The 22,079-nt window shown below is 43.8% G+C and overlaps 1 protein-coding gene across 1 annotated transcript in view; it reads right to left on the bottom strand.

Moving 5' to 3' along the window:
• gpc5 (glypican 5) overlaps positions 1–22,079 on the bottom strand; it is a 650,538-nt gene that overhangs the window by 598,982 nt on the left and 29,477 nt on the right. Inside the window, exon 3 of the mRNA XM_033022927.1 lies at positions 10,155–10,849. Within this exon, the coding sequence (XP_032878818.1) occupies positions 10,155–10,849 (695 nt within the window). The remainder of the gene's footprint in view (positions 1–10,154; positions 10,850–22,079) is intronic.

Raw genomic sequence — 22,079 nt, forward strand, 5'->3', positions numbered from 1 at the left:
TGCAGCCTGTTGCTCCAAGTGTGCCATATGCTAACTCTGCAATGTATCAAAGTAAAACAGAGATTCCATTCCATCGGGTACAACAACATGACTGAATGGGCCAGCACATCATGCAGTTTAATGCCCAGGATGTTAATACAAGATCATGATGTCTTCATTCTGAAACAGTCTGCTGTGCCAGCTGTATTTCAACTAATGATTCAAAGGGGTGGATGACAATGACCATCTACTATTGCTGATATGCATAAATCTGCTTACCAAACCATGCAGGAATAAGCAGCATGCAAACAATGAACACCATGTCGCTACAGGTGTATGAAATCTGCCTAAGCAGACTAGTGGCATATTGAGCAACAACATTGGCCCTATAACTCGCTGGTGGAACTCAGTATTAATTGGGTGAAATTATTTGTAAAGGCTGTCAAGATTTGTAATGCTATGCTGCATTAGGGTTAAGGTTAGTATTTGCACAACAATGTTATTATAAGGGACCAGGTTTTGCCAAAAGAACCTGAGATTCTAGAGTACAAAGAGAAACAGGAGGAAGAAATAGAATGAAAATTGCAAGTTATACTGCAACTTTCTGCATGTTCTTACAAAAAAACTAATTTAAGTGGGATACTGACAAGCTCAGTTCCAATGTCAACATCTCATTCACCAACACGCCCACCTTCCATATGCCATGTGTAAATGACTAAATAATACAATCTGAAATCCAAGATCATCTTTAATCAGTATTCAAACTATAGCGGTACAGCAGGTTGTTAGTTGTTAGAACATCATGACCGCTTCCAAGACTGACCAGTGCAGGAAGTGGGTGTTAATATAAATCGTACAGTAGGGTGGGGTGAGTGATGCTATTCTACTATGATTGGTTCTCATGCATAAACCAATCTACATCCTTCCTCTTAAAGAGTGAGTATAGTAAGCACATGTCTCATAAGAATTTTAACATATTCGCCATATCTATCAGGCGGTTTACTAATACGGCCTGAACGTGTACGGACCAAGCCCTCTCCCCCTTCGCCAGAAAGATTAAGATGAGGTGGTGAACTCGGAAGCAAGAAGGCAGCAGGGGACACCCGTGGTGAGCGACAGGGGGAGCATGCAGGAGAGATATTTTTGTGGTTAGTCATAGCCGCCGGTCGTGGAGGGGTACGGCACATGCTGGAGCTGGTGGAAGGCATGGCAGCAAACGGCAGGAACTGTGGTGGAGCATAAGGTGGTGGTGGACGTGGCTCCTTCACTGCAAGCAAGTGTTGGCGGCTCCTGCGGTATATGGTACCATCATAGTCCACAAGGTAGGAACGAGGTTCTTCAGCCAGGTCATCAACACTACCCAGACGGGAATGTCCCATGGAAGTTTGTAAACGAACGACTTGGCCTGGTAGTAGAGGTTTGAGTGGTTTGCTGGATTTGTCATGCGACCGTTTCTGGATGTCGTGTTTCTCCTCGATGCGCTTTTGGACTGTAGCTGGCTTCAGCACCTGTGGTATCAGCTTCTGCTGGGCAATCGGCATCGGAGGTCTCGTTGTTCTGGACATCAGTCGCTGGGCTGGCGAGCCCAGGGTTCCGTCTCTAGAAATGTTCCTGAGATTTAAGAGATCGAGGTACACGTCTGAATTGGCAAGGTGTGCGCGTTCCATTAGATGTTTTGCGCTTCTGACAGCTTGTTCAGCGAGCCCGTTACTCTGTGGGTATTCAGGGCTGCTCGGGACATGGTGGAAATTCCATCGGTTGGCGAAGAACTTAAAAGCGTGGCTGGTAAACTGTCTTCCGTTGTCGGTCTGCAAACGGACGGGTGCGCCGAATGTAGAAAAGTGTTTCTTTAGCTTTTGAATGACCATTTCTGATGTGATGGAGGTCGGTAGGTCGAGTTCGAACCAGTTAGAATAGGAGTCAACCAGGACAAGATAGTGTTTACCGTGCCATTTGAAAATGTCTGCTGCCAGCGACGTCAAGGGCAGAGCTGGTGGAGGTTGTTGCAGTAAGGGCTGTCTCCGCTGGTGTGGTGCAAGGCTGTTGCAAGTGGGGCAGGAGGCTTTACTGTCCCGTATGTACTTGGCCATCCCAGGCCAGTAGAACAGGTCCTGTGCATGGGCCAGCGTGGCATCAATTCCTGAGTGACCGCTGTGTGCCTCTTTGTAATATTTGTCACGTAGCGATGAGTGGATCACGACTTTATGGCCCTTAACTATGACACCATCCTGTATTACCAGTTCATCGCGGACTAAGAAGAACGACTGCACCTCTGTTGGTACGCTGGGTTGTCTGTCTGACCAGCTCTTTTGATCATGGATGAAAGTATCTGGAGGGTGGCGTCGGCTGCTGTGTTCGGCTAGGTGGCGCAGTTGTTTTGTAGGAACAAAGTCAATGCCGAGAACCGTAAACTCGTCCCGTTCATAGGGGTGACGTTCGTTGGATGCCCGTGGTGCACGAGAGAGAGTGTCCGCAACGTGCATGTCTTTACCCATTTTGTAAACAAGTTTAAAGTCAAAGTTACACAAAAAAGCTGGAGAAACTCAGCGGGTGCAGCAGCATCTATGGAGCGAAGGAAATAGGCAACGTTTCGGGCCGAAACCCTTCTTCAGACGTCAAAGTAAAAGTGCTGGAGCTGCATCATCATGCGCTGCAGACGTGCTGGTGCTGCGTGAATAGGTTTGTTGAGGATCGTCACCAGGGGTTGGTGGTCTGTCTCGACAGTGAAAACGTTGCCAAAGATAAAGTCCTTGAATTTGGAACAAGCAAAGACAACAGCCAGCAGCCCCTTCTCGATTTGCATGCAGCGTTGTTCGGTGTCGGTCATGATGCAGGAGGCATAGGAGACAGGGCGCAAAGCACCATCGGCAGATGATTGTAGGCAGGCTGCGCCGAGCCCAAATCATGAGGCTTCGCAGGTAACTGTCACAGGGCGCTTCAGGTCAAAAAATGTCAGGGTTGGTGCGCTGGTCAGCTTCGATTTTAAAACATCAAATGCTTTTTGGTGTTGCTGGAACCAGGACCAAGCAGTATCCTTTCTAGTTAGTTGTCGCAGAGGCAAACTCAGTTCACTGAAGTTTGTTATGAATTTTCCAAGATAGTTCACCATACCCAGGAATCGCTGCAGGCCGAGCACATCGGTGGGGGCTGGCATCTCTGTGATGGCAGCAGTTTTCTTCGGATCCGGCTTGAGACTGTCAGCAGTGAACACATGACCACCATAGGTGACCTCTGAAACCCTGAACTTACACTTGTTAGGGTTGATTTCAGGTTGATCTGACGTGCCCGGTCCATGATAAGCTTTAGGTTGTAGTCGTGCTCTGGTGTGTCTTTGCCATAAACCAAGATATCATCGACTATGATGGCACATGGGAGGCCCTGGAACAGCAGTTCCATGTTCCTCTGGAAGACCTCGCTGGCCGAGTTAATGCCGAATGGCATTCTTAGAAACATGAATCTGCCAAATGGAGTGGCAAATGTGCTGAGGTTTGACGACTCGTCGTCCAGTGGTACCTGCCAGAAAGAGCTCTTTGCATCGAGGACGGAAAATACGGTAGCTCGTCCGATCTCATATTCAGATTCAGATTCAACTTTAATTGTCATTGTCAGTGTACAGTACAGAGACAACGAAATGCAGTTAGCATCTCCCTAGAAGAGCGACATAGAATATGGTTTCAATAAATAAATCTATTTACATGCATACAGTCATAGTGTTTTTCCTGTGGGAGGAGTGTCCGGGGGGGGGGGTGATTGGCAGTCACCAAGGTACATTGTTGAGTAGTGTGACAGCCGCAGGGAAGAAGCTGTTCCTGGACCTGCTGGTCCGGCAACGGAGAGACCTGTAGCGCCTCCCGGATGGTAGGACGGTAAACAGTCCATGGTTGGGGTGAGAGCAGTCCTTGGCGATGCTGAGCGCCCTTCGCAGACAACGCTTGCTTTGGACAGACTCAATGGAGGGGAGCGAGGAACCGGTGATGCGTTGGGCAATTTTCACCACCCTCTGCAGTGCTTTCCGGTCGGAGACAGAGCAGTTGCCACACCATACTGTGATACAGTTGGTAAGGATGCTCTCGATGGTGCACCGGTAGAAGTTCACCAGAATCTGAGGAGACAGATGGACCTTCTTCAGTCTCCTCAGGAAGAAGAGACGCTGGTGAGCCTTCTTGACCAGAGTTGAGGTATTGTGGGTCCAAGAGAGGTCATCGGAGATGTTGACCCCTAGGAACCTGAAGCTGGAAACACGTTCCACCTCCGTCCCGTTGATGCGGATGGGGGTGTGCGTGCCGCCCCTGGACTTCCTGAAGTCTACAATGAGCTCCTTGGACTTCTTGGAGTTAAGGGCCAGGTTGTTGTCAGCACACCATGCTCCTAGGAGCTGGACCTCCTCCCTATAGGACGTTGCTATCTGTGCTGCAACGTCCTCGACAGTCCTCATAGGATAGTGTGGGCGCCTGATGGCAGAGTTCAAATCTTTCGTATTGATGCACACACGGAGCTCGTCTTTATCTTTCTTGAAAGTAGCAACCATGGTGGAGACCCAGTCAGTGGGCTCACTGATCTCTTCTAGCACGCCTAAGGAGACCATGTTCTTTAGTTCAGACTCAATCCTGTCTCTCATGGCATGTGGCACACGATGTGGTGCGCGGACGACAGGTTAAACATTGGGGTCAATGGATATCTTGTAGGTCACAGGCAGCTTGCTTAGTTTGTCATCGAACAGATCAGGGTATTCTTTTATCGGGTCCACTGATATCGCTAGCTTGTGGACCGACTGGTCAAAGGAAATCAGCACCATTAGCCAAAACAAAATAAAAATGTGCACAAAAGTGCGCCTGAAATGTTGTTGTATGTATTTACAATTACAATAAAATGTATTATTATCATTATTATTATCCAAGTCATAATACTGAAGACTAAGACCGGACCTTTGCCAGTCGGGATTGTCCCAACCAAGCAGGGATGGATGATCACCCTAAACAGCTATGATTCCCTGAAAGCCCCTTTACTTTCTGTATTACAGGACACAGGACCTTCAGGTTGGGGTCTGACCTTCTCTGCAGCTCTCATTGGTGAGGCTGCATATTAATATTCCATAAGCAACTGCATGATGAGCCATCAAATGCTGCACCTTTGTTGTATCTCCAAACATTCAAATAGATAACCATTACATCCATGCTGGAAAAATGGGCTTGAAAATATGTACAAAGTCCTAGTCCAGCCTCTTCCATTATTCTTGAGATTAGTTGATGGATTTCTAATGCAACAAATATTTCTTATATTTATACTGTTCCAATACATCTCATTCTCGCTCCTTAACATCAACCTCTGCATCATTTTTCTTGTCAGAGGGAAGCAAAGTATTTATTTAGAACCATCTCCATAACAACAACATCGCCGGCTAAAAACAACATCCTCAGTGCGCTGGCTAGTGAGGCTGGAGTGAGGCACGCCGCTGGGGATGTGCACATATTCTCGGTGTCCGAGCACAACGTGAGGTGGACTCTGACGCACGTGAACACGAGGAACGTTGTCGGCCCAAATGGTATATCTGGGCGAGTACTAAAGTATTGTGCTAATCAGCTAGCTCCAGTGTTCACCACAATATTCAACCTCTCCCTGGGTACTCAGACATGACGGCGAAGGACGAGATGCAGTATTTCACAAAGGCTTCCGTGCCATATGCAATTCCTTGGATCCTGGAATAATGAAAAAATCTCTTGCTGAGGCACAAATCAAGCCTCAAACAAGGGATTCCCTATAGGTGTGCTACTCACAATTGTTTTGAACCAGAAGCCATAACTTCCTTTGAGACCAGCAGATGACATCAGCGGCGTTTCCTTGTCAATGTACCAGCAATACTTTCTACAACTGGAGAAATATCTCATATTTGTATTGTATTGTATTGTATATCTTTATTGTTATTTTCCTGAGTACTCACATACCCAGAGGAAACAAAAAAACGTTACTCAAACCAGTGTCCATTCAGTGTGCAGTAAAAAATAAATAGAAATAAAAATACATATATCATGAACAAGTTTAACACTACTCTCAACTAAACATCAACAGGCGTTCCGATCGGCAGCGGCACGACAGTGGCTCTGTCCAGGTTGGTGGTTGGTGCGCGATACTTTGGCATGGGGCAAAGTCCGTTTAACAGTCTTATAGCCTGCGGGAAGAAGCTGAGGAGCATCCTGCTGGTTTTGCAGCTAATGCTCCTGTACCTCTTCCCAGATGGCAGGATGGAGAATATGTGATGCGATGGGTGGTAGGGGTCTTTGATGATGGAGATGGCTCTGTTGATACATCTCTTCCTGTATATGTCCAGCAAGAAAGGGAGTGGAGCACCAATAATCCTGCTGGCGGTCTTCACAATCCTGTCAAGTTGGTGCCGTTCGTACGCCTTGCAGCTCCCGAACAAGGAAGTGATGCCGTTGGTTAATGTGCTCTCGATTGTCCCCCTATAAAAAGTTTGTAGATGTGTAGTGGGGAGACCTGCTTTACGTAATCTTCGGAGAGGGTGTAGTCGCTGCTGGGCTCTCTTGACCAGTGCTGCGGTGTTGGTTGTGGACATCAGGTCATCTGACAGGTGGAGTCCTAGGAACTTCACGCTGCTGACCCTTTCCACATCAGCTCCATCGATGTGCAGAGGTGTATGGTGTTGTTTTCCCGCCCTCCTGAAGTCAACCACCATCTCCTTAGTTTTTCCCAGGTTGAGAATGAGGTTGTGGGATTTGCACCATCCTGTGAGCAGCTCCACCTCCATCCTGTACGCCGACTCATCATTGTCACTGATGAGACCCACCACTGTTGTGTATTCAGCGAACTTGTTGATGAAGTTGTTATTGAGTCTAGCAGTACAGTCGTGTGTAAGCAGACTAAACAGCAGGGGGCTTAGGACTCAGCCTTGGGGCGAGCCAGTGCTCACGGCTATGGTTTTTGATGTCCTACTGCCCACCCTGACTGTCTGCTGCCGTTGTGATAGAAAGTTCAGGACCCAGTTACATGTGCCAGCATCAACCCCCAATAGCTCCAACTTCTTCACCAGCTGCTGCGGAATGATTGTGTTAAACGCAGAGCTGAAGTCTATGAAGAGGATCCTGGCATAAGTATTTTTCCGATCAAGGTGTGACAGTACGAGGTTCAGTGTTGTTGAGACTGCGTCCTCTGTGGATCGGTTGGCTCTGTAGGCGAACTGCAGTGGGTCTAGGTCGGCAGGTATCGTTGCAGTATCAAGTATTGTACCCAAAGCAATGTTTTTAAAATCAGGATTAAATTATATATCCCCCTGCAATCAGTTGTATGTTTATTGTTTAAATGCAAGTTGTAATTTTTGATATTTAATGTTTAATGGTGTGTTATACACATTTGATTAGCTGACAATTTCCACCAATCGGCGTCCATCGGCGTCCATCCACCATCATGGTGAAGATGCTGGCCCTGATGGACGGGCATCGCCCGTGTCTGCTTTTCGAACAGGCGTTCTTGGAGTAGATGCCAGACGAGGTCCGTTTGATGCTCGCTGGGACCGATTTCAGTGACCCCCAGCGCCTCGCGGAGAGAGCCGACGAGTTGTGGATCCACAGACGGCGGGACGTTTGTTCTTTCACCCGCCCCACTGCCACGGCGCGGGTGCAACCGAGACGACATCGGGATGAAGGTCAGGATCCGCCCAGCGCTGATCCTGACCTTCCTGACCTTCAAGAAGCATCGCCGCTGCCGGAGGTGTACAGCCGACGACGTTGCTGCTACTACCATCTCCGTTACGGTGTGGAAGCCCGAAGATGCCGAAGCTCCTGTTCGTTTCAGGGAATTGCCTCGGCACTTCGCCCATAGAGGCGAATGCGGACCCTGGAATTAAATTTCAACTCCCATCCGTATAGGTGGAAGTTCACCGTTGCTGACGTCGCCCAGCCGATATTGAAGCTGATTTCTTGCATGTGTTCTCCCTGCTGGTCGATGTGCGAGGCGGGCGAATGGTTCCGTTGTCAGACCTGTGCCCTGCCAAGCCACGCAATCAGTTAACGCCCCAACAGCAACTCGACGAGGGAGCTGAGATCCAGAAACTTTTCGCAGCCCCTGGGTTGCTCATGCCCCGGTTCTCGCCCACGCGCGCCGCCTCCCGCCCGATAAACTGCGCATCGCACGAGACGAGTTCCAGCTTATGGAAGACATAGGGATTGTCCGGCGGTCGGATAGCCCTTGGGATTCCCCTCTGCATATGGTGCCCAAAGCGTTCGGGGGCTGGAGACCTTGCGGTGATTACAGGCGTCTAAATGCGGTAACCACAGCAGATCGGTACCCAGTCCCGAAAATCCAAGATTTCTCGGCTCATTTGGAGGGCACCGCCTTCTTCTAGAAGGTCGACCATGTCCGCAGGTATAATCAGATTCCGGTCCATCCCGACGACATCCCTAAGACAGCCACCATCACCCCTTTCGGCCTTTTCGAATGGCTAAGAATGCCTTTTGGCCTGAAGAACGCCGCTCAAGCGTTCCAAAGGTTAATGGATCAGGTCGGGCAGGGTTTGCCGTTCACATTCATCTATCTCGATGATATTCTGGTGGCCAGCAGCTCGCAGGCTGAACACGTTAAACACCTCCGCCTGCTCTTCGACCGGCTGCGTAAACACGGGTTGATGATCAACCCCACAAAGTGCCAGTTCGGATTGCGCTCCATCTCCTTTTTCGGTCACAGCATTACCTGACGCAATCTGTCGCTTCCCGAGGCCACTATCCGTCAAGGGCCTGCAGGAATTAATCGGAATGGTCAAATTATACCCTCGATTCGTCCCGTCAGCAGCCGCTATTATGCGGCCGTTGTTCCATTGTCTGGCAGACAAGCCTAAGGTACACAAAATTGCTGGGGAAACTCAGCGGGTGCAGCAGCATCTATGGAGCGAAGGAAATAGGCGACGTTTCGGGCCGAAACCCTTCTTCAGTCTGCTCTTCACGTTCGCTTTGAACAAGGTGTCCGACCCCTGGTCTGCCAGCCAACAGCGGTACCTCGCCTACATAACGTGCGTTGGTTCCGGTTCCCACTTCCCGACATGGGTCGTCTACGGTGCATGTGCCTACTATGTTACGGGATTGTGCTTATGTTTTCCTTCGTAGGGATGCTCACCGCTCGCTGTTACAGCGGGTGTGCGAAGGTCCGTACAGGGTGCTAGAGACTGGTACCTCGACATTCACGTTGGACATGGGTGGCAGGGAGTAGTTCTTCTCCATCAGTAGCGTTAAGCCAGCCCACGTTGACGAGGATAGCCCAGTGGCTGTGGCCATTCTGCGGCGTAGAGGGCATCCACCGGCTGTTTTGCCGCCCTCTGCATCTGTTACCCCCGGTTATGTTTCACCGGTCCCCTCTGTTACGCCCGTCCCTCGTTCTCATTTGTCACGTCCCTCCGGTTCTGTGTTGCCGGTCCCGAATGTTATGCTCACCCCGCGACCTCGGACTACCGTCCAGTTACCCATGCGTTTTCGTACCGCAAATTCTGGGGGGGGGGCATATAGCGGCGCCTGCTAGCGCACACAGGTATCAAACCCGGTGCTCGGAAGCCGCGGTCACGTGACTCGGGAGGGGCTGCTGTTTTCGCACGGTTTCGCCACAGTTGTGGTCAGACGTGTTTGTGGAGACCTGTAAGCCAAGGAGCTATTGTCTTAATAAATAAGTTCGGAAAACTTGGTTGTCGTCTTTGCATCCGCCAAAACACTGAATATGTCATAGATCCATTTTAGCCCATATGAAAATTACATAGCCCAACAAGGTGAAAATTACTTCACCCCATCACAATGAGGACACAAATTCAAAGTCCAGTCTTACCTATCATAATTTTGATATGAATATCAATGAGAATACACTAACAGATTGGTTTGAAGATTCTCAAACCAAGTAGCTTATGATTTTAATCAACCCAAATATACATCACATAGAATGATGAAAGATAAAATGTGTCAGATATATTGAGAATGTGTAACCACACGGAATGAGAGAAAGAAGAAACCTACATATATACAACATACATTTTTTCTTCCCTGAGAGATTTGGGAATTTATTACTTCTAGGGAAAAGGAGAGAATTGTTTGGGATATAATTCAAAATATCATTCGCATATTGTAACTCCATAACAATTAACTTTATATTTTAAATTGATAAAAATGAAAATTTAATGAGAAACTCACCATTGCTGACAATTCTGGACCATTAATTTGTGCATTCATAATTGCATCATTCAGTAATGAATGGAGATTCAGCAAAACTTGTTCTATATCATAGGTTGTCAGTATTCCAGTTGACATTTCCTCAAGTGATCTGATGTATTCCCTCCAATGTGGATCAATTTCTGCCATATTAGCAAGGCATCCTCTAATCACATTCAGGCAATATCCCGTGCATGGTTTATGATTAGTCCAGCCTTGGCAATGAGAACAGTATTGCATCTTCAGCAAAGCTCTGCTACACTCTTTGGTATACTGTAAGTGATCCGTTGTGTTAATTATTTCAATTCCTAAATTCAGGGCCTGCAGGAACATGTGCCCAGCCATTAGAGATTTTGACATTTGACTTGTTATTAACTTTGGAAGATAGCCAAATGGGTTTAGGTTTTTCCTTGACTTTCGTATGCACATTGTGAAGTCCAGAGAGATGTCTGTAAGGCTAGGATTGATTAGATGTTTATAGACCAATGGAAAGAGACTGTCAAAAAATCTGCTAACAAATTCATCAACATTTATCTCCGAGCCAAAAATGAAGAGTGCAGCATTGGCAAAGAGTTCTTGAATTGGTGCAGTTGTCTGAAAGGCCATGCTTCGGTATGCAGTTCTTATCAGCATCTTTATGTTGTTCTCAGCTTGGCAAATTATATTCTGGAATGCCTCTGTAATAGAAATAAAAATAAATCAGTATCCCAATTATCTTAAATTCTAACAACACAGAGATAAATATCTGTTCATTACTTGGAAAATATGGACTATTTTCCAGAATTTAAGCAAATGCAGGCATCCTCGATGACATTGATCATTAGATCAAATGCTCAGATGCTGCTTCATAACCTCAAATACAGCACTAAGCTCATGATTCACCAGGCAGCTGTGAATCCACCTTCCTGTATCCATCAGACACTTGCAGCAGGCACCTCAACCCACTGCAGCACCACTCTGCAAAATCCTCCAAATACAATGGTGGGATAAACAAACCATCATCAACAACTTCTCCTAAGCACTAACGCTCTAGCATTAAATCTGTACTTACATTCTGATCAGCAGACCACATTGTCCACATGTCCAACACAGACACCTGAAGCAGTTGCTCTGTTTTAATTTTGAAATAGCAAGATATTGCAGAAAATATATTTCGGAGGTTTTCTTGAAACTTCCTTTAAAAAATATATCTCAATTTGGGTCCGACTTTGGCTTCAATAGCCAATCCAGAGACCTGGAACAGAAATAAGTTACCTTTTACTCCTGAGGGACTGCCTGATAGGGCGGAAAGGAAGATTTTGTTTTCAAAATAACTTCTACAGACAAAAACTAAATTCAAAAGTATTTAAAAAACATTTTGAAACTCACCGTCGTCTTCAGTGGACTTAGAATAGTGATTTAGTATAGTTTACTTCAGAGATACAGCGTGGAAACAGGCCCTTCGGCCCCCGCACATTCACACTATCCTTCACACACTAGGGACAATCTACATTTATACTAAGCCAGCACAAGAAATATAAACCATTAATTTAGTCCAGTTTCACTTGATTCGCTGACCAATACAATTTTCTGCCATCTGCAAGATCTGTCAATGAAATCTGCTAAATATCAGTCTTTGATTGCTCCATAAGCCAAAGACCAGCTTTGATCCACCCAGCTTTTAAGGTGACATCTAACAGCAGACTCCTATTGCCCAGCACAGACTACTCATTCGGGGGACTTGTGGTTATGTTTCTTTGAGGGCAGAGCTTGTGTTGTCCCCATGTTTTGTCATGTAATAGAGTGGAATCTGAAGCAGACTACATAGAATTTTCCCTGCTAATTTAGATAGGTCCAAACTTGGCAAACACTGTGTTATGTTTTTCGGTCACCTAGAAATATGTTTACTTTGTTTCTGGAGAATAACAAACATTGTAATGCTGTGTGCTTACACTGATTCAGGTCCCTCCAAAGAGATAACAGCATTAATTTCCGACCACTACTTATACATTTTCATTGTGAAAAGCTTCCTTACATTTAACTGGTCGTATTGAATACAAAATGCTTGATTAAGTGGACTGGTCATCATATTTCTACTTGCTTGGGTGGCTGGAAACAAGATTTTCAGTATTGTTGTTCTCATATTGTTAAACAACATAGGAGGCTATTCAACATATTGAGTCTGTGTTGGCTCTCACAGCAATCACAATCTCATTCTGCAGTTTATTTCCCTTGAGGGAGTGACTAATCAGAGACAGCCAATGTGCTGTCAGGAACAGACTTTGCCTGACCAATTTGACTGACTAAGTTTAATCTTCACATGTACAGTACAGTGAGGTAGGAGTATAATGACAATTCTTGCTTGTAGGAGTAGCATGGGCACATGGACTCAGACAAGTGTACAAAAATAAATTATACATAAACTATAAATGACACATAAAATTCTAAAAGAAAAACTGTCCACAAAAAAACAAGACATTGGTGTAAATACATCATTAGAAAAAAAACATCCATGTAAATGCAAGAGGAAAGCCATAATGCTCTATTGTCAATGTAGGATTAGAGTTGTTTCTATGTGCCTCATGTAGATGCTTTCAATGGTGGGAGGGCTGCACTCATGATTGATCGCACTGAGTACACCACTCTATGCAGCCTCTTGTGCTCCTGTCTGTTGAAATTGCCATAACAGAACATAATGCAACCTGTCAGGATATCTTCTACAATACATCTGCAAACATTTAAGTGTTCGGAGTCATACTGAATCACTTTAATCTTTCAAAGTAAATAGTGTCTCTAGTGTGCCTTCTTTGTGATTGCATCATTGTGTTTAACCCAGGACAGGTCATCTGAGGGGTTAATGCACAAGAATTTGAAGTTGCTAATTACCTTCACCACCAATAAAACTGGCACATGGTTTCCTGACTTCCCTTTCTGAAGTCAACAATTGGTTCTAGCCCCTAATAATTACCCCCTCCCTATTACCCCTAATCACGGCATAATTCTGGTAAACCTCCAGAATGGGGAGAAGGCAGGAACGGGGTACTGAGTGTGAATAATCAGCCATGATCACATTGAATGGCGGCGCTGGCTCGAAGGGCCGAATGGTCTACTCCTGCACCATTGTCTATTGTCCTCTGAACGCTTTCCATAGACTGCACATCATTTCAGTAATAGTGCAACCAGATGTGCACGTAACAGTCCAAATGTGGCTTAGCTAAAGACCTATAAAGCTGCATCATGATTTCGTGACTTTTACACTCAATGCCCCACCCTATGAAAGCAGTGCTTTATTTGCCACTCTGTCCTTCACCTCTCCCTGCCTGTCCTTCCTTTACTAGTTCTCACCTTTACCTTCCCATCACACCTTCCAATTTCTGACCTACCACTCTGATTCCCACCCCCTTGCCTCTAGATTAAACTCTCCCGAGTAGCACGAGTGATCCTCCCTGCAAAATACTGGCCCCCCCTCCAGTACAGATTCAACCCATCCCTTCAGTACAGGTCACCTCTGTCCCAGAAGAGATCCCAATGGTCTAAAAGTCTGAATCCCTGCCCCCTGCACCAACTCCTGATCCACGCTTGCATTGGTCCTATCTTCCTATTTCTACCCTGACAAGAACGTAATCCATTCTAGTTCCGGTCAGATCTAACCAATCTTACTGCTGCAAAATAATAGTTTCAATCTCTGAAGCATGTGGTAATTAGGCATTTCTTAATATTTTGCACCCAACGGGCTAAAAGATCCTATGCATCAAATGGCAGTAAAGATCTTATGAAGCAAGAAAATCACATGGTTGTGAACACAGGGTGATCCATGGTATATTTTATAACATCTACATAGTCATCTTTTAGAAACATAGAAATTAGGTGCAGGAGTAGGCCATTCGGCCCTTCGAGCCTGCACCGCCATTCAATATGATCATGGCTGATCATCCAACTCAGTATCCCGTACCTGCCTTCTCTCCATACCCTCTGATCCCCTTAGCCACAAGGGCCACATCTAACTCCCTCTTAAATATAGCCAATGAACTGGCCTCAACTACCCTCTGTGACAGAGAGTTCCAGTGATTCACCACTCTCTGTGTGAAAAAAGTTCTTCTCATCTCGGTTTTAAAGGATTTCCCCCTTACCCTTAAGCTGTGACCCCTTGTCCTGGACTTCCCCAACATCGGGAGCAATCTTCCTGCATCTAGCCTGTCCAACCCCTTAAGAATTTTATACGTTTCTATAAGATCCCCTCTCAATCTCCTAAATTCTAGAGAGTATAAACCAAATCTATCCAGTCTTTCTTCATAAGACAGTCCTGACATCACAGGAATCAGTCTGGTGAACCTTCTCTGCACTCCCTCTATGGCAATAATGTCCTTCCTCAGATTTGGAGACCAAAACTGTACGCAATACTCCAGGTGTGGTCTCACCAAGACCCTGTACAACTGCAGTAGAACCTCCCTGCTCCTATACTCAAATCCTTTTGCTATGAAAGCTAACATACCATTCACTTTCTTCACTGCCTGCTGCACCTGCATGCCTACTTTCAATGACTGGTATACCATGACACCCAGGTCTCGCTGCATCTCCCCTTTTCCTAGTCGGCCACCATTTAGATAATAGTCTGCTTTCCTGTTTTTGCCACCAAAATGGATAACCTCACATTTATCCACATTATACTGCATCTGCCAAACATTTGCCCACTCACCCAGCCTATCCAAGTCACCTTGCAGTCTCCTAGCATCCTCCTCACAGCTAACACTGCCCCCCAGCTTAGTGTCATCCGCAAACTTGGAGATATTGCCTTCAATTCCCTCATCCAGATCATTAATATATATTGTAAATAGCTGGGGTCCCAGCACTGAGCCTTGCGGTACCCCACTAGTCACTGCCTGCCATTGTGAAAAGGACCCGTTTACTCCTACTCTTTGCTTCCTGTTTGCCAGCCAGTTCTCTATCCACATCAATACTGAACCCCCAATGCCATGTGCTTTACCTGTATTATAATGTCAAAACATAGTGCATAATCTAAAATGGCATATTGTAGATGTTGAGGAAGATATATCAAACAAGGTGAAAGAAGAGAGAGAAAATAAATGGAAGAGAAAAAAAGGAATGTAGAGGAAGTGAATGATTGAGAGAGGAGGCAAAGACAGGGGTGAAAATGTATAATAGTAATGAGTTACAGCAAAAACGATTAGGAAGAGCTGTGAGAAGATTGATAGAGGGGATGAGGAGTTTGGTAAGATAAGGCACTGGTGAGGAGGTCAATGTGAGGATGAGTAAGTAGATAGGAGGTTTGAGTGAAAAGGTAAAGGAGTGAGGGGGTGGTATACAGATGGAGCGGGCAAATCAAGGGATCAAGGTGAGTCAATGGTAAAAAGGGAGATGGTTCAGAGGAACAAGAAATAGAACATGGATAGTAAGCAATGATGGTGGCAGGCAAGGTTCAAACAGGTGGGGGCAAGAGGAGTCAAGGAAGGGTAAACATGATGAGGTTCATAGGGGAGCCAAGGTGAGGAGTTGAATGGAGAGTTTCAATGGGCAGGAGGTGCAAGGGATGTTGAATGTGGGGAGAGAAAAAATAGGAGCAGGAAATGGATAAGTGAATTGAAAAGAAAGGCATGGAAAATAACAGTTGGGCAGGTTGAGGGTAAAGTTAATAGATATATATGGAAAGAAATAGAAGGGGAGAGAAGTAGTAGCAATTAATCAGCCATCAGGACAGTATAGGCAAGGGTGGATCCACTGCCTGGATTAGCTGGTAATGAAAGTGTCTGATATCTGGCACAGCTTCTGGCTAATTGATAATATTGTTCATTAAAATAAATGTTCTTTGAATGGCGCTTGTCTATGACAAATACTTTCCTTTGGTTAATCGCTAGGTCTGTTTCATCTTGACGTTTGCTTGATTTGCTTGGTTAATTAAAGTGGTCTGCTAGTCTTTATAAGAAACTACAGTTCAAAATGTAATTAAATTTGCCCTCCTGTTGGCATTCAAATCTGTTTTACGCATTGAAAAAGTGTCAAGCACAAAGAACCAATTTAACCTATCCATAAACAGCAAATATTGTCTCAGAATTAAGTTGCAGCTGAAGGAAATTTAAAATACTGCGAGAAAATAATTAATTAACACGCATAACGGAATATAACCTCTCGATATGCAAGGGGAAGAAATCACATCCACTTAATTACTTTTTTGAACAATGCATTTTGTGTAGCTAAATATCAAGACTAATTTGCACACTGCAAGATTCTACAGAGGTAATGAAATGAATGGCCAGCTTTACAATGTTATTGATATGTTTCCAAAGAATGAACAGTTATTACCACCTTTTATTTCTTCTCTGAAGGTTAATTCCATTCCAGCATAAAGCAGTACTACTCTGAGGACTGAACTGGTAGATAAAATCCTGAAGGATGGAACCATAATAATGCATAAAAAGGAACTGTTTTTCTTCAGAAAATGTCATGAGATTTAAAAATACAGCACAACCATAATGAAAGATCCAATCTTTTTGCAATTTTTCTGACAATCTAAAGTATAAGAAAATTATGTGATAATTCTTCAGAAAGCTGAAAAATAACAAAGCAATCAGATACAGAGTGCATTTTTATTTTGTTGAATTGGACATTCAAATCCCTTGAATGAAATACATGCAGTTGCAATGGCAAAAGTGGAAATATATTATAGAGATCAATACGATATCAATTTTACCAAACTGATTTTTTAAAGGTGATTATGAATCTAGGTTTCTGATGGTTCAAAACCTTCAGTCATTGGACTGCTATCTATCTATCTATCTATCTATCTATCTATCTATCTATCTATCTATCTATCTATCTATCTATCTATCTATCTGTCTGTCTGTCTGTCTGTCTGTCTCTGTCTGTCTGTCTGTCTGTCTATCTATCTATCTATCTATCTATCTATCTATCTATCTATCTATCTATCTATCTGTCTGTTCTTGACCGGTTTTGGCTGTGGTGCGATTTCCGAGAGAACGCCGCCACCTACGGCCGTCATCTTTGGCCACCTTGCTCAGAACCCCCCTCCGCCGCATGTGTGCCGAGGATTTCTCCCGTCGATTAAAAATGACAGATATATTAATGATTTTACAAAATTCCCCATTCTCTCTGCTGCCCCCGCTGGGGGGAGGGACTATAAAACCAGGAAGTGGTGTGCCACACAGTCTCTTCAAGATGGAGGAAGGCAGAGGGTCACGTTTGTCTGAGCTGTGAATAACACTGAACACATGTCTACTCAAATGTAAGTGCCCTTAGTGGTTCTAAAATGCTTGCAGAATGTGCCTATTGGTTCTAAAGCTTACAAAAAAAAAGTCTATTGGTTCTAAAGCTTGCAAAAAAATGTCTATTGGTTCTAAACCTTGCAAAAAGTGTCTCTATTGGTTCTAAAGCTTGCAAAAAAATGTCTATTGGTTCTAAAGCTTGCAAAAAAAGTGTATTGGTTCTAAAGCTTACAAAAAAAATGTCTATTGGTTCTAAAGCTTGCAAAAAAATGTCTATTGGTTCTAAAGATTGCTAAAAATGTCTATTGGTTCTAAAGCTTGCAAAATGTGTCTATTGGTTCTAAATCCTGCAAAAAAAATGTCTATTGGTTCTAAAGGTGACTAAAAAAGCGTCTATTGGTTCCAAAACTTGCAATAAAAGTGTCTATTGGTTCCAAAGCTTGCAAAAATGTCTATTGGTTCCAAAGCTTGCAAAAAATGTCTATTGGTTCTAAAGCTTGCAAAAATATGTCTATTGGTTCTAAAGCTTGCAAATAAATTGTCTATTGGTTCTAAAATGGTTCATACTAGCGCTCCAGAAAGCCCCCCCCCTCCCCCCCGGTTGGCTAGACTTGGGTGTGTCTTGAAATTGAAAGGGACTACTTACTGCAAATGGTGGCATGAAGTTGAAAGGCTCTACTTACTGCAAATGGTGGCTTGGGTGCTTTGGCTTGCAGTTGAAATGCAGTACATACTGCAAATGGTGGCTTGGGTGCAATGGCTTGAAGTTGAAAGGCATTACTTACTGCAAATGGTGGCATGGAGTTGAAAAGCACTACTTACTGCAAATGGTGGCTTGGGAGCTTTGAAGTTGAAAGGCACTAACTGCAAATGATGGCTTGGGTGTGGCTTGAAGTTGAAAGACACCACTTACTGCAAATGATGGCTTGGATGTGGCTTGAAGTTGAAAGACACCACTTACTGCAAATGGTGGCCTGAAGTTGAAAGGCACTACTTACTGCAAATGGTGGCATGTAGTTGAAAGGCACTACTTACTGCAAATGGTGGCTTGGGTGCTTTGGCTTGCAGTTGAAAGGCAGTACATACTGCAAATGGTGGCGTGGGTGCAATGGCTTGAAGTTGAAAGGCATTACTTACTGCAAATGGTGGCATGGAGTTGAAAAGCACTACTTACTGCAAATGGTGGCTTGGGAGCTTTGAAGTTGAAAGGCACTAACTGCAAATGATGGCTTGGGTGTGGCTTGAAGTAGAAAGACACCACTTACTGCAAATGATGGCTTGGATGTGGCTTGAAGTTGAAAGACACCACTTACTGCAAATGGTGGCCTGAAGTTGAAAGGCACTACTTACTGCAAATGGGGGGCGTGGGTGCATTGGCTTGAAGTTGAAAGGCACTACTTACTGCAAATGGTGGCATGAAGTTGAAAGGCACTACTTACTGCAAATGGTGGCTTGGGTGTGGCTTGAAGTTGAAAGACACCACTTACTGCAAATGGTGGCATGAAGTTGAAAGGCACTATTACTGCAAATGGTGGATTGGGTGTGACTTGAAGTTGAAAGGCACTACTTACTGCAAATGGAGGCTTGGGAGCTTTGGCTTGAAGTTGAAAGGCACTATTACTGCGAATGGTGGCTTGGTTGCTTTGGCTTGAAGTTGAAAGGCACTACTTACTGCAAATGGTCGCTTGGGTGTGGCTTGAAGTTGAAATACACCACTTACTGCAAATGGTGGCATGAAGTTGAAAGGCACTACTTCCTTCAAAAGATGGCTTGGGTGTGGCTTGAAGTTGAAAGGCACTACTTACTGCAAATCGGGTGCGTGGGTGCATTGGCTTGAAGTTGAAAGGCACTTCTTACTGCAAATGGTGGCATGTAGTTGAAAGGCACTACTTACTGCAAATGGTGGCTTGGGTGCTTTGGCTTGCAGTTGAAAGGCAGTACATACTGCAAATGGTGGCTTGGGTGCAATGGCTTGAAGTTGAAAGGCATTACTTACTGCAAATGGTGGCATGAAGTTGAAAAGCACTACTTACTGCAAATGGTGGCTTGGGAGCTTTGAAGTTGAAAGGCACTACTTACTGCAAATGGTGGCTTGTGAGCTTTGACTTGAAGTTGAAAGGCACCTCTTACTGCTAATGGTGGCTTGGGTGTGGCTTGAAGTTGAAAGACACCACGTACTGCAAATGGTGGCATGAATTTGAAAGGCACTACTTACTGCAAATGGTGGCTTGGGTGCTTTGACTTGAAGTTGAAAGGCACCTCTTACTGCTAATGGTGGCTTGGGTGTGGCTTGAAGTTGAAAGACACCACTTATTGCAAATGATGGCTTGGGTGTGGCTTGAAGTTGAAAGACACCACTTACTGCAAATGATGGCTTGGGTGTGGCTTGAAGTTGAAAGACACTACTTACTGCAAATGGTGGCTTGGTTGCTTTGACTTGAAGTTGAAAGGCACTACTTACTGCAAATGGTGGCTTGGGTGTGGTTTGAAGTTGAAAGACACCACTTACTGCAAATGGTGGCATGAAGTTGAAAGGCACTACTTACTGCAAATGGCAGTTTGGGTGTGGCTTGGGTGTGGCTTGAAGTTGAAAGACACCACTTACTGCAAATGATGGCTTGGGTGTGGCTTGAAGTTGAAAGACACCACACTGCAAATGGTGGCTTGGGAGCTTTGAAGTTGAAAGGCACTACTTACTGCAAATGATGGCTTGGGTGTGGCTTGGGTGTGGCTTGAAGTTGAAAGACACCACTTACTGCAAATGGTGGCATGAAGTTGAAAGGCACTATTACTGCAAATGGTGGAATGGGTGTGGCTTGAAGTTGAAAGGCACTACTTACTGCAAATGGAGGATTGGGAGCTTTGGCTTGACGTTGAAAGGCACTATTACTGTGAATGGCGGCTTGGTTGCTTTGGCTTGAAGTTGAAAGGCACTACTTACTGCAAATGGTGGCATGAAGTTGAAAGGCACTATTACTGCAAATGGTGGAATGGGTGTGGCTTGAAGTTGAAAGGCACTACTTACTGCAAATGTCAAAACATGTAAAAATAAAAAGTCTACCGATTTCAACGACATTGACATGTCGCTAGTTAAGATGGTCATTGAGGGGATCTCCAAACCTTTAACATTCATCTGTAATTTATCCTTCCAAACCGGTACTTTTCCAATTCAAATGAAAATAGCAAAAATAATACCAATATACAAAACTGGGAACAAGCATCATTTTACAAACTATAGACCTGTTTCCTTACTCCCACAATTTTCCAAAATACTAGAAAAAATGTTTAATAATAGATTAGATATATTTGTAGAAAAGAATAAATTAATCACAGAAAGTCAATATGGATTCAGAACAAATAGATCAACATCACTTGCAATACTAGAATTAACTGAAGACATCACAAACACCATTGATAATAAATTATATGCAGCTGGGATATTCATTGACATAAAAAAAGCATTTGATACAATTAATCATGAGATTTTATTAAAAAAATTGGAGAGGTATGGAATTAGAGGAATAGTACTGGACTGGATTAAAAGCTACTTAAGTAACAGGCAACAGTTTGTAAATCTGGGTAGTCATAATTCTACATGTTTGGACATTGTGTGTGGTGTACCACAGGGGTCAGTGCTGGGCCCAAAATTATTTATCATATACATAAACGATATTTGTAATGTGTCCAATGTCTTGAGGCTGGTTTTGTTTGCAGATGATACAAATATTTTTTGTTCTGGGGAAAATTTAAAACAGCTATTGGATAAAATAATAAAAGAAATGGGTAAATTGAAAATATGGTTTGATAGGAATAAAATTTCATTAAATCTGAGTAAAACTAAAATAATGTTATTTGGTAATTGTAGAATAAATACACTAGTAAGTATAAAGATAAATGGGGTGGAAGTTGAAAGAGTGCATGAAAATAAATTTCTTGGGGTTATAATTGACGTTAAAATAAGCTGGAAATCACATATTAAACATGTAAAATTAAAATTGTCAAAAAGTATCTCTGTATTATACAAAGCCAAGCAAGCTCTGGATTACAAATCACTCCGTATTCTTTATTGTTCATTAATTTTACACTACTTAAATTATTGTGCAGAAGTCTGGGGTAATAACTATAAAAATTCGATACACTCATTAACCATGATGCAAAAAAGAGCAATTCGTATTATCCATAATGCTAAGTATCTGGGTCATACGAATCCATTATTTTTAGAGTCAAAATTATTAAAATTAGAAGATTTGGTTACATTCAAAACAGCTCAGATAATGTTTAGGGCCAAAAATAAAAATTTACCTGGAAACATTAAAAAATTATTTAATGAGCGTGTGGGGGGTTACAATTTAAGAGGAATATTTAACTTTAAGAAACAAAGAGTCCGTACGATTAGAAAAACCTTTTGTATTTCGGTTTGTGGAGTAGGAGTGTGGAATAAATTGAACGGGGAATTAAAGAAATGCACAAACATGAATCATTTTAAAATGATATATAAAAAAATAATTTTCAAGGGGTACAGGGATGGAGGGGATGGTTGACAAGTGGGGGTTGATGTTTATTTATTGCTTTACTATTGTTGAACTTCAGATATGAAGTTTGTATGTGCATAATAGTTGTATGTATATATATGTCTGTAGGTATTATGGGAAATTGCCTAGGGTAGTATTATTATTATTAATTAATTAAT

This window comes from Amblyraja radiata, chromosome 6 (genome assembly GCF_010909765.2).
Source record: "Amblyraja radiata isolate CabotCenter1 chromosome 6, sAmbRad1.1.pri, whole genome shotgun sequence".
NCBI lineage: Eukaryota > Metazoa > Chordata > Chondrichthyes > Rajiformes > Rajidae > Amblyraja > Amblyraja radiata.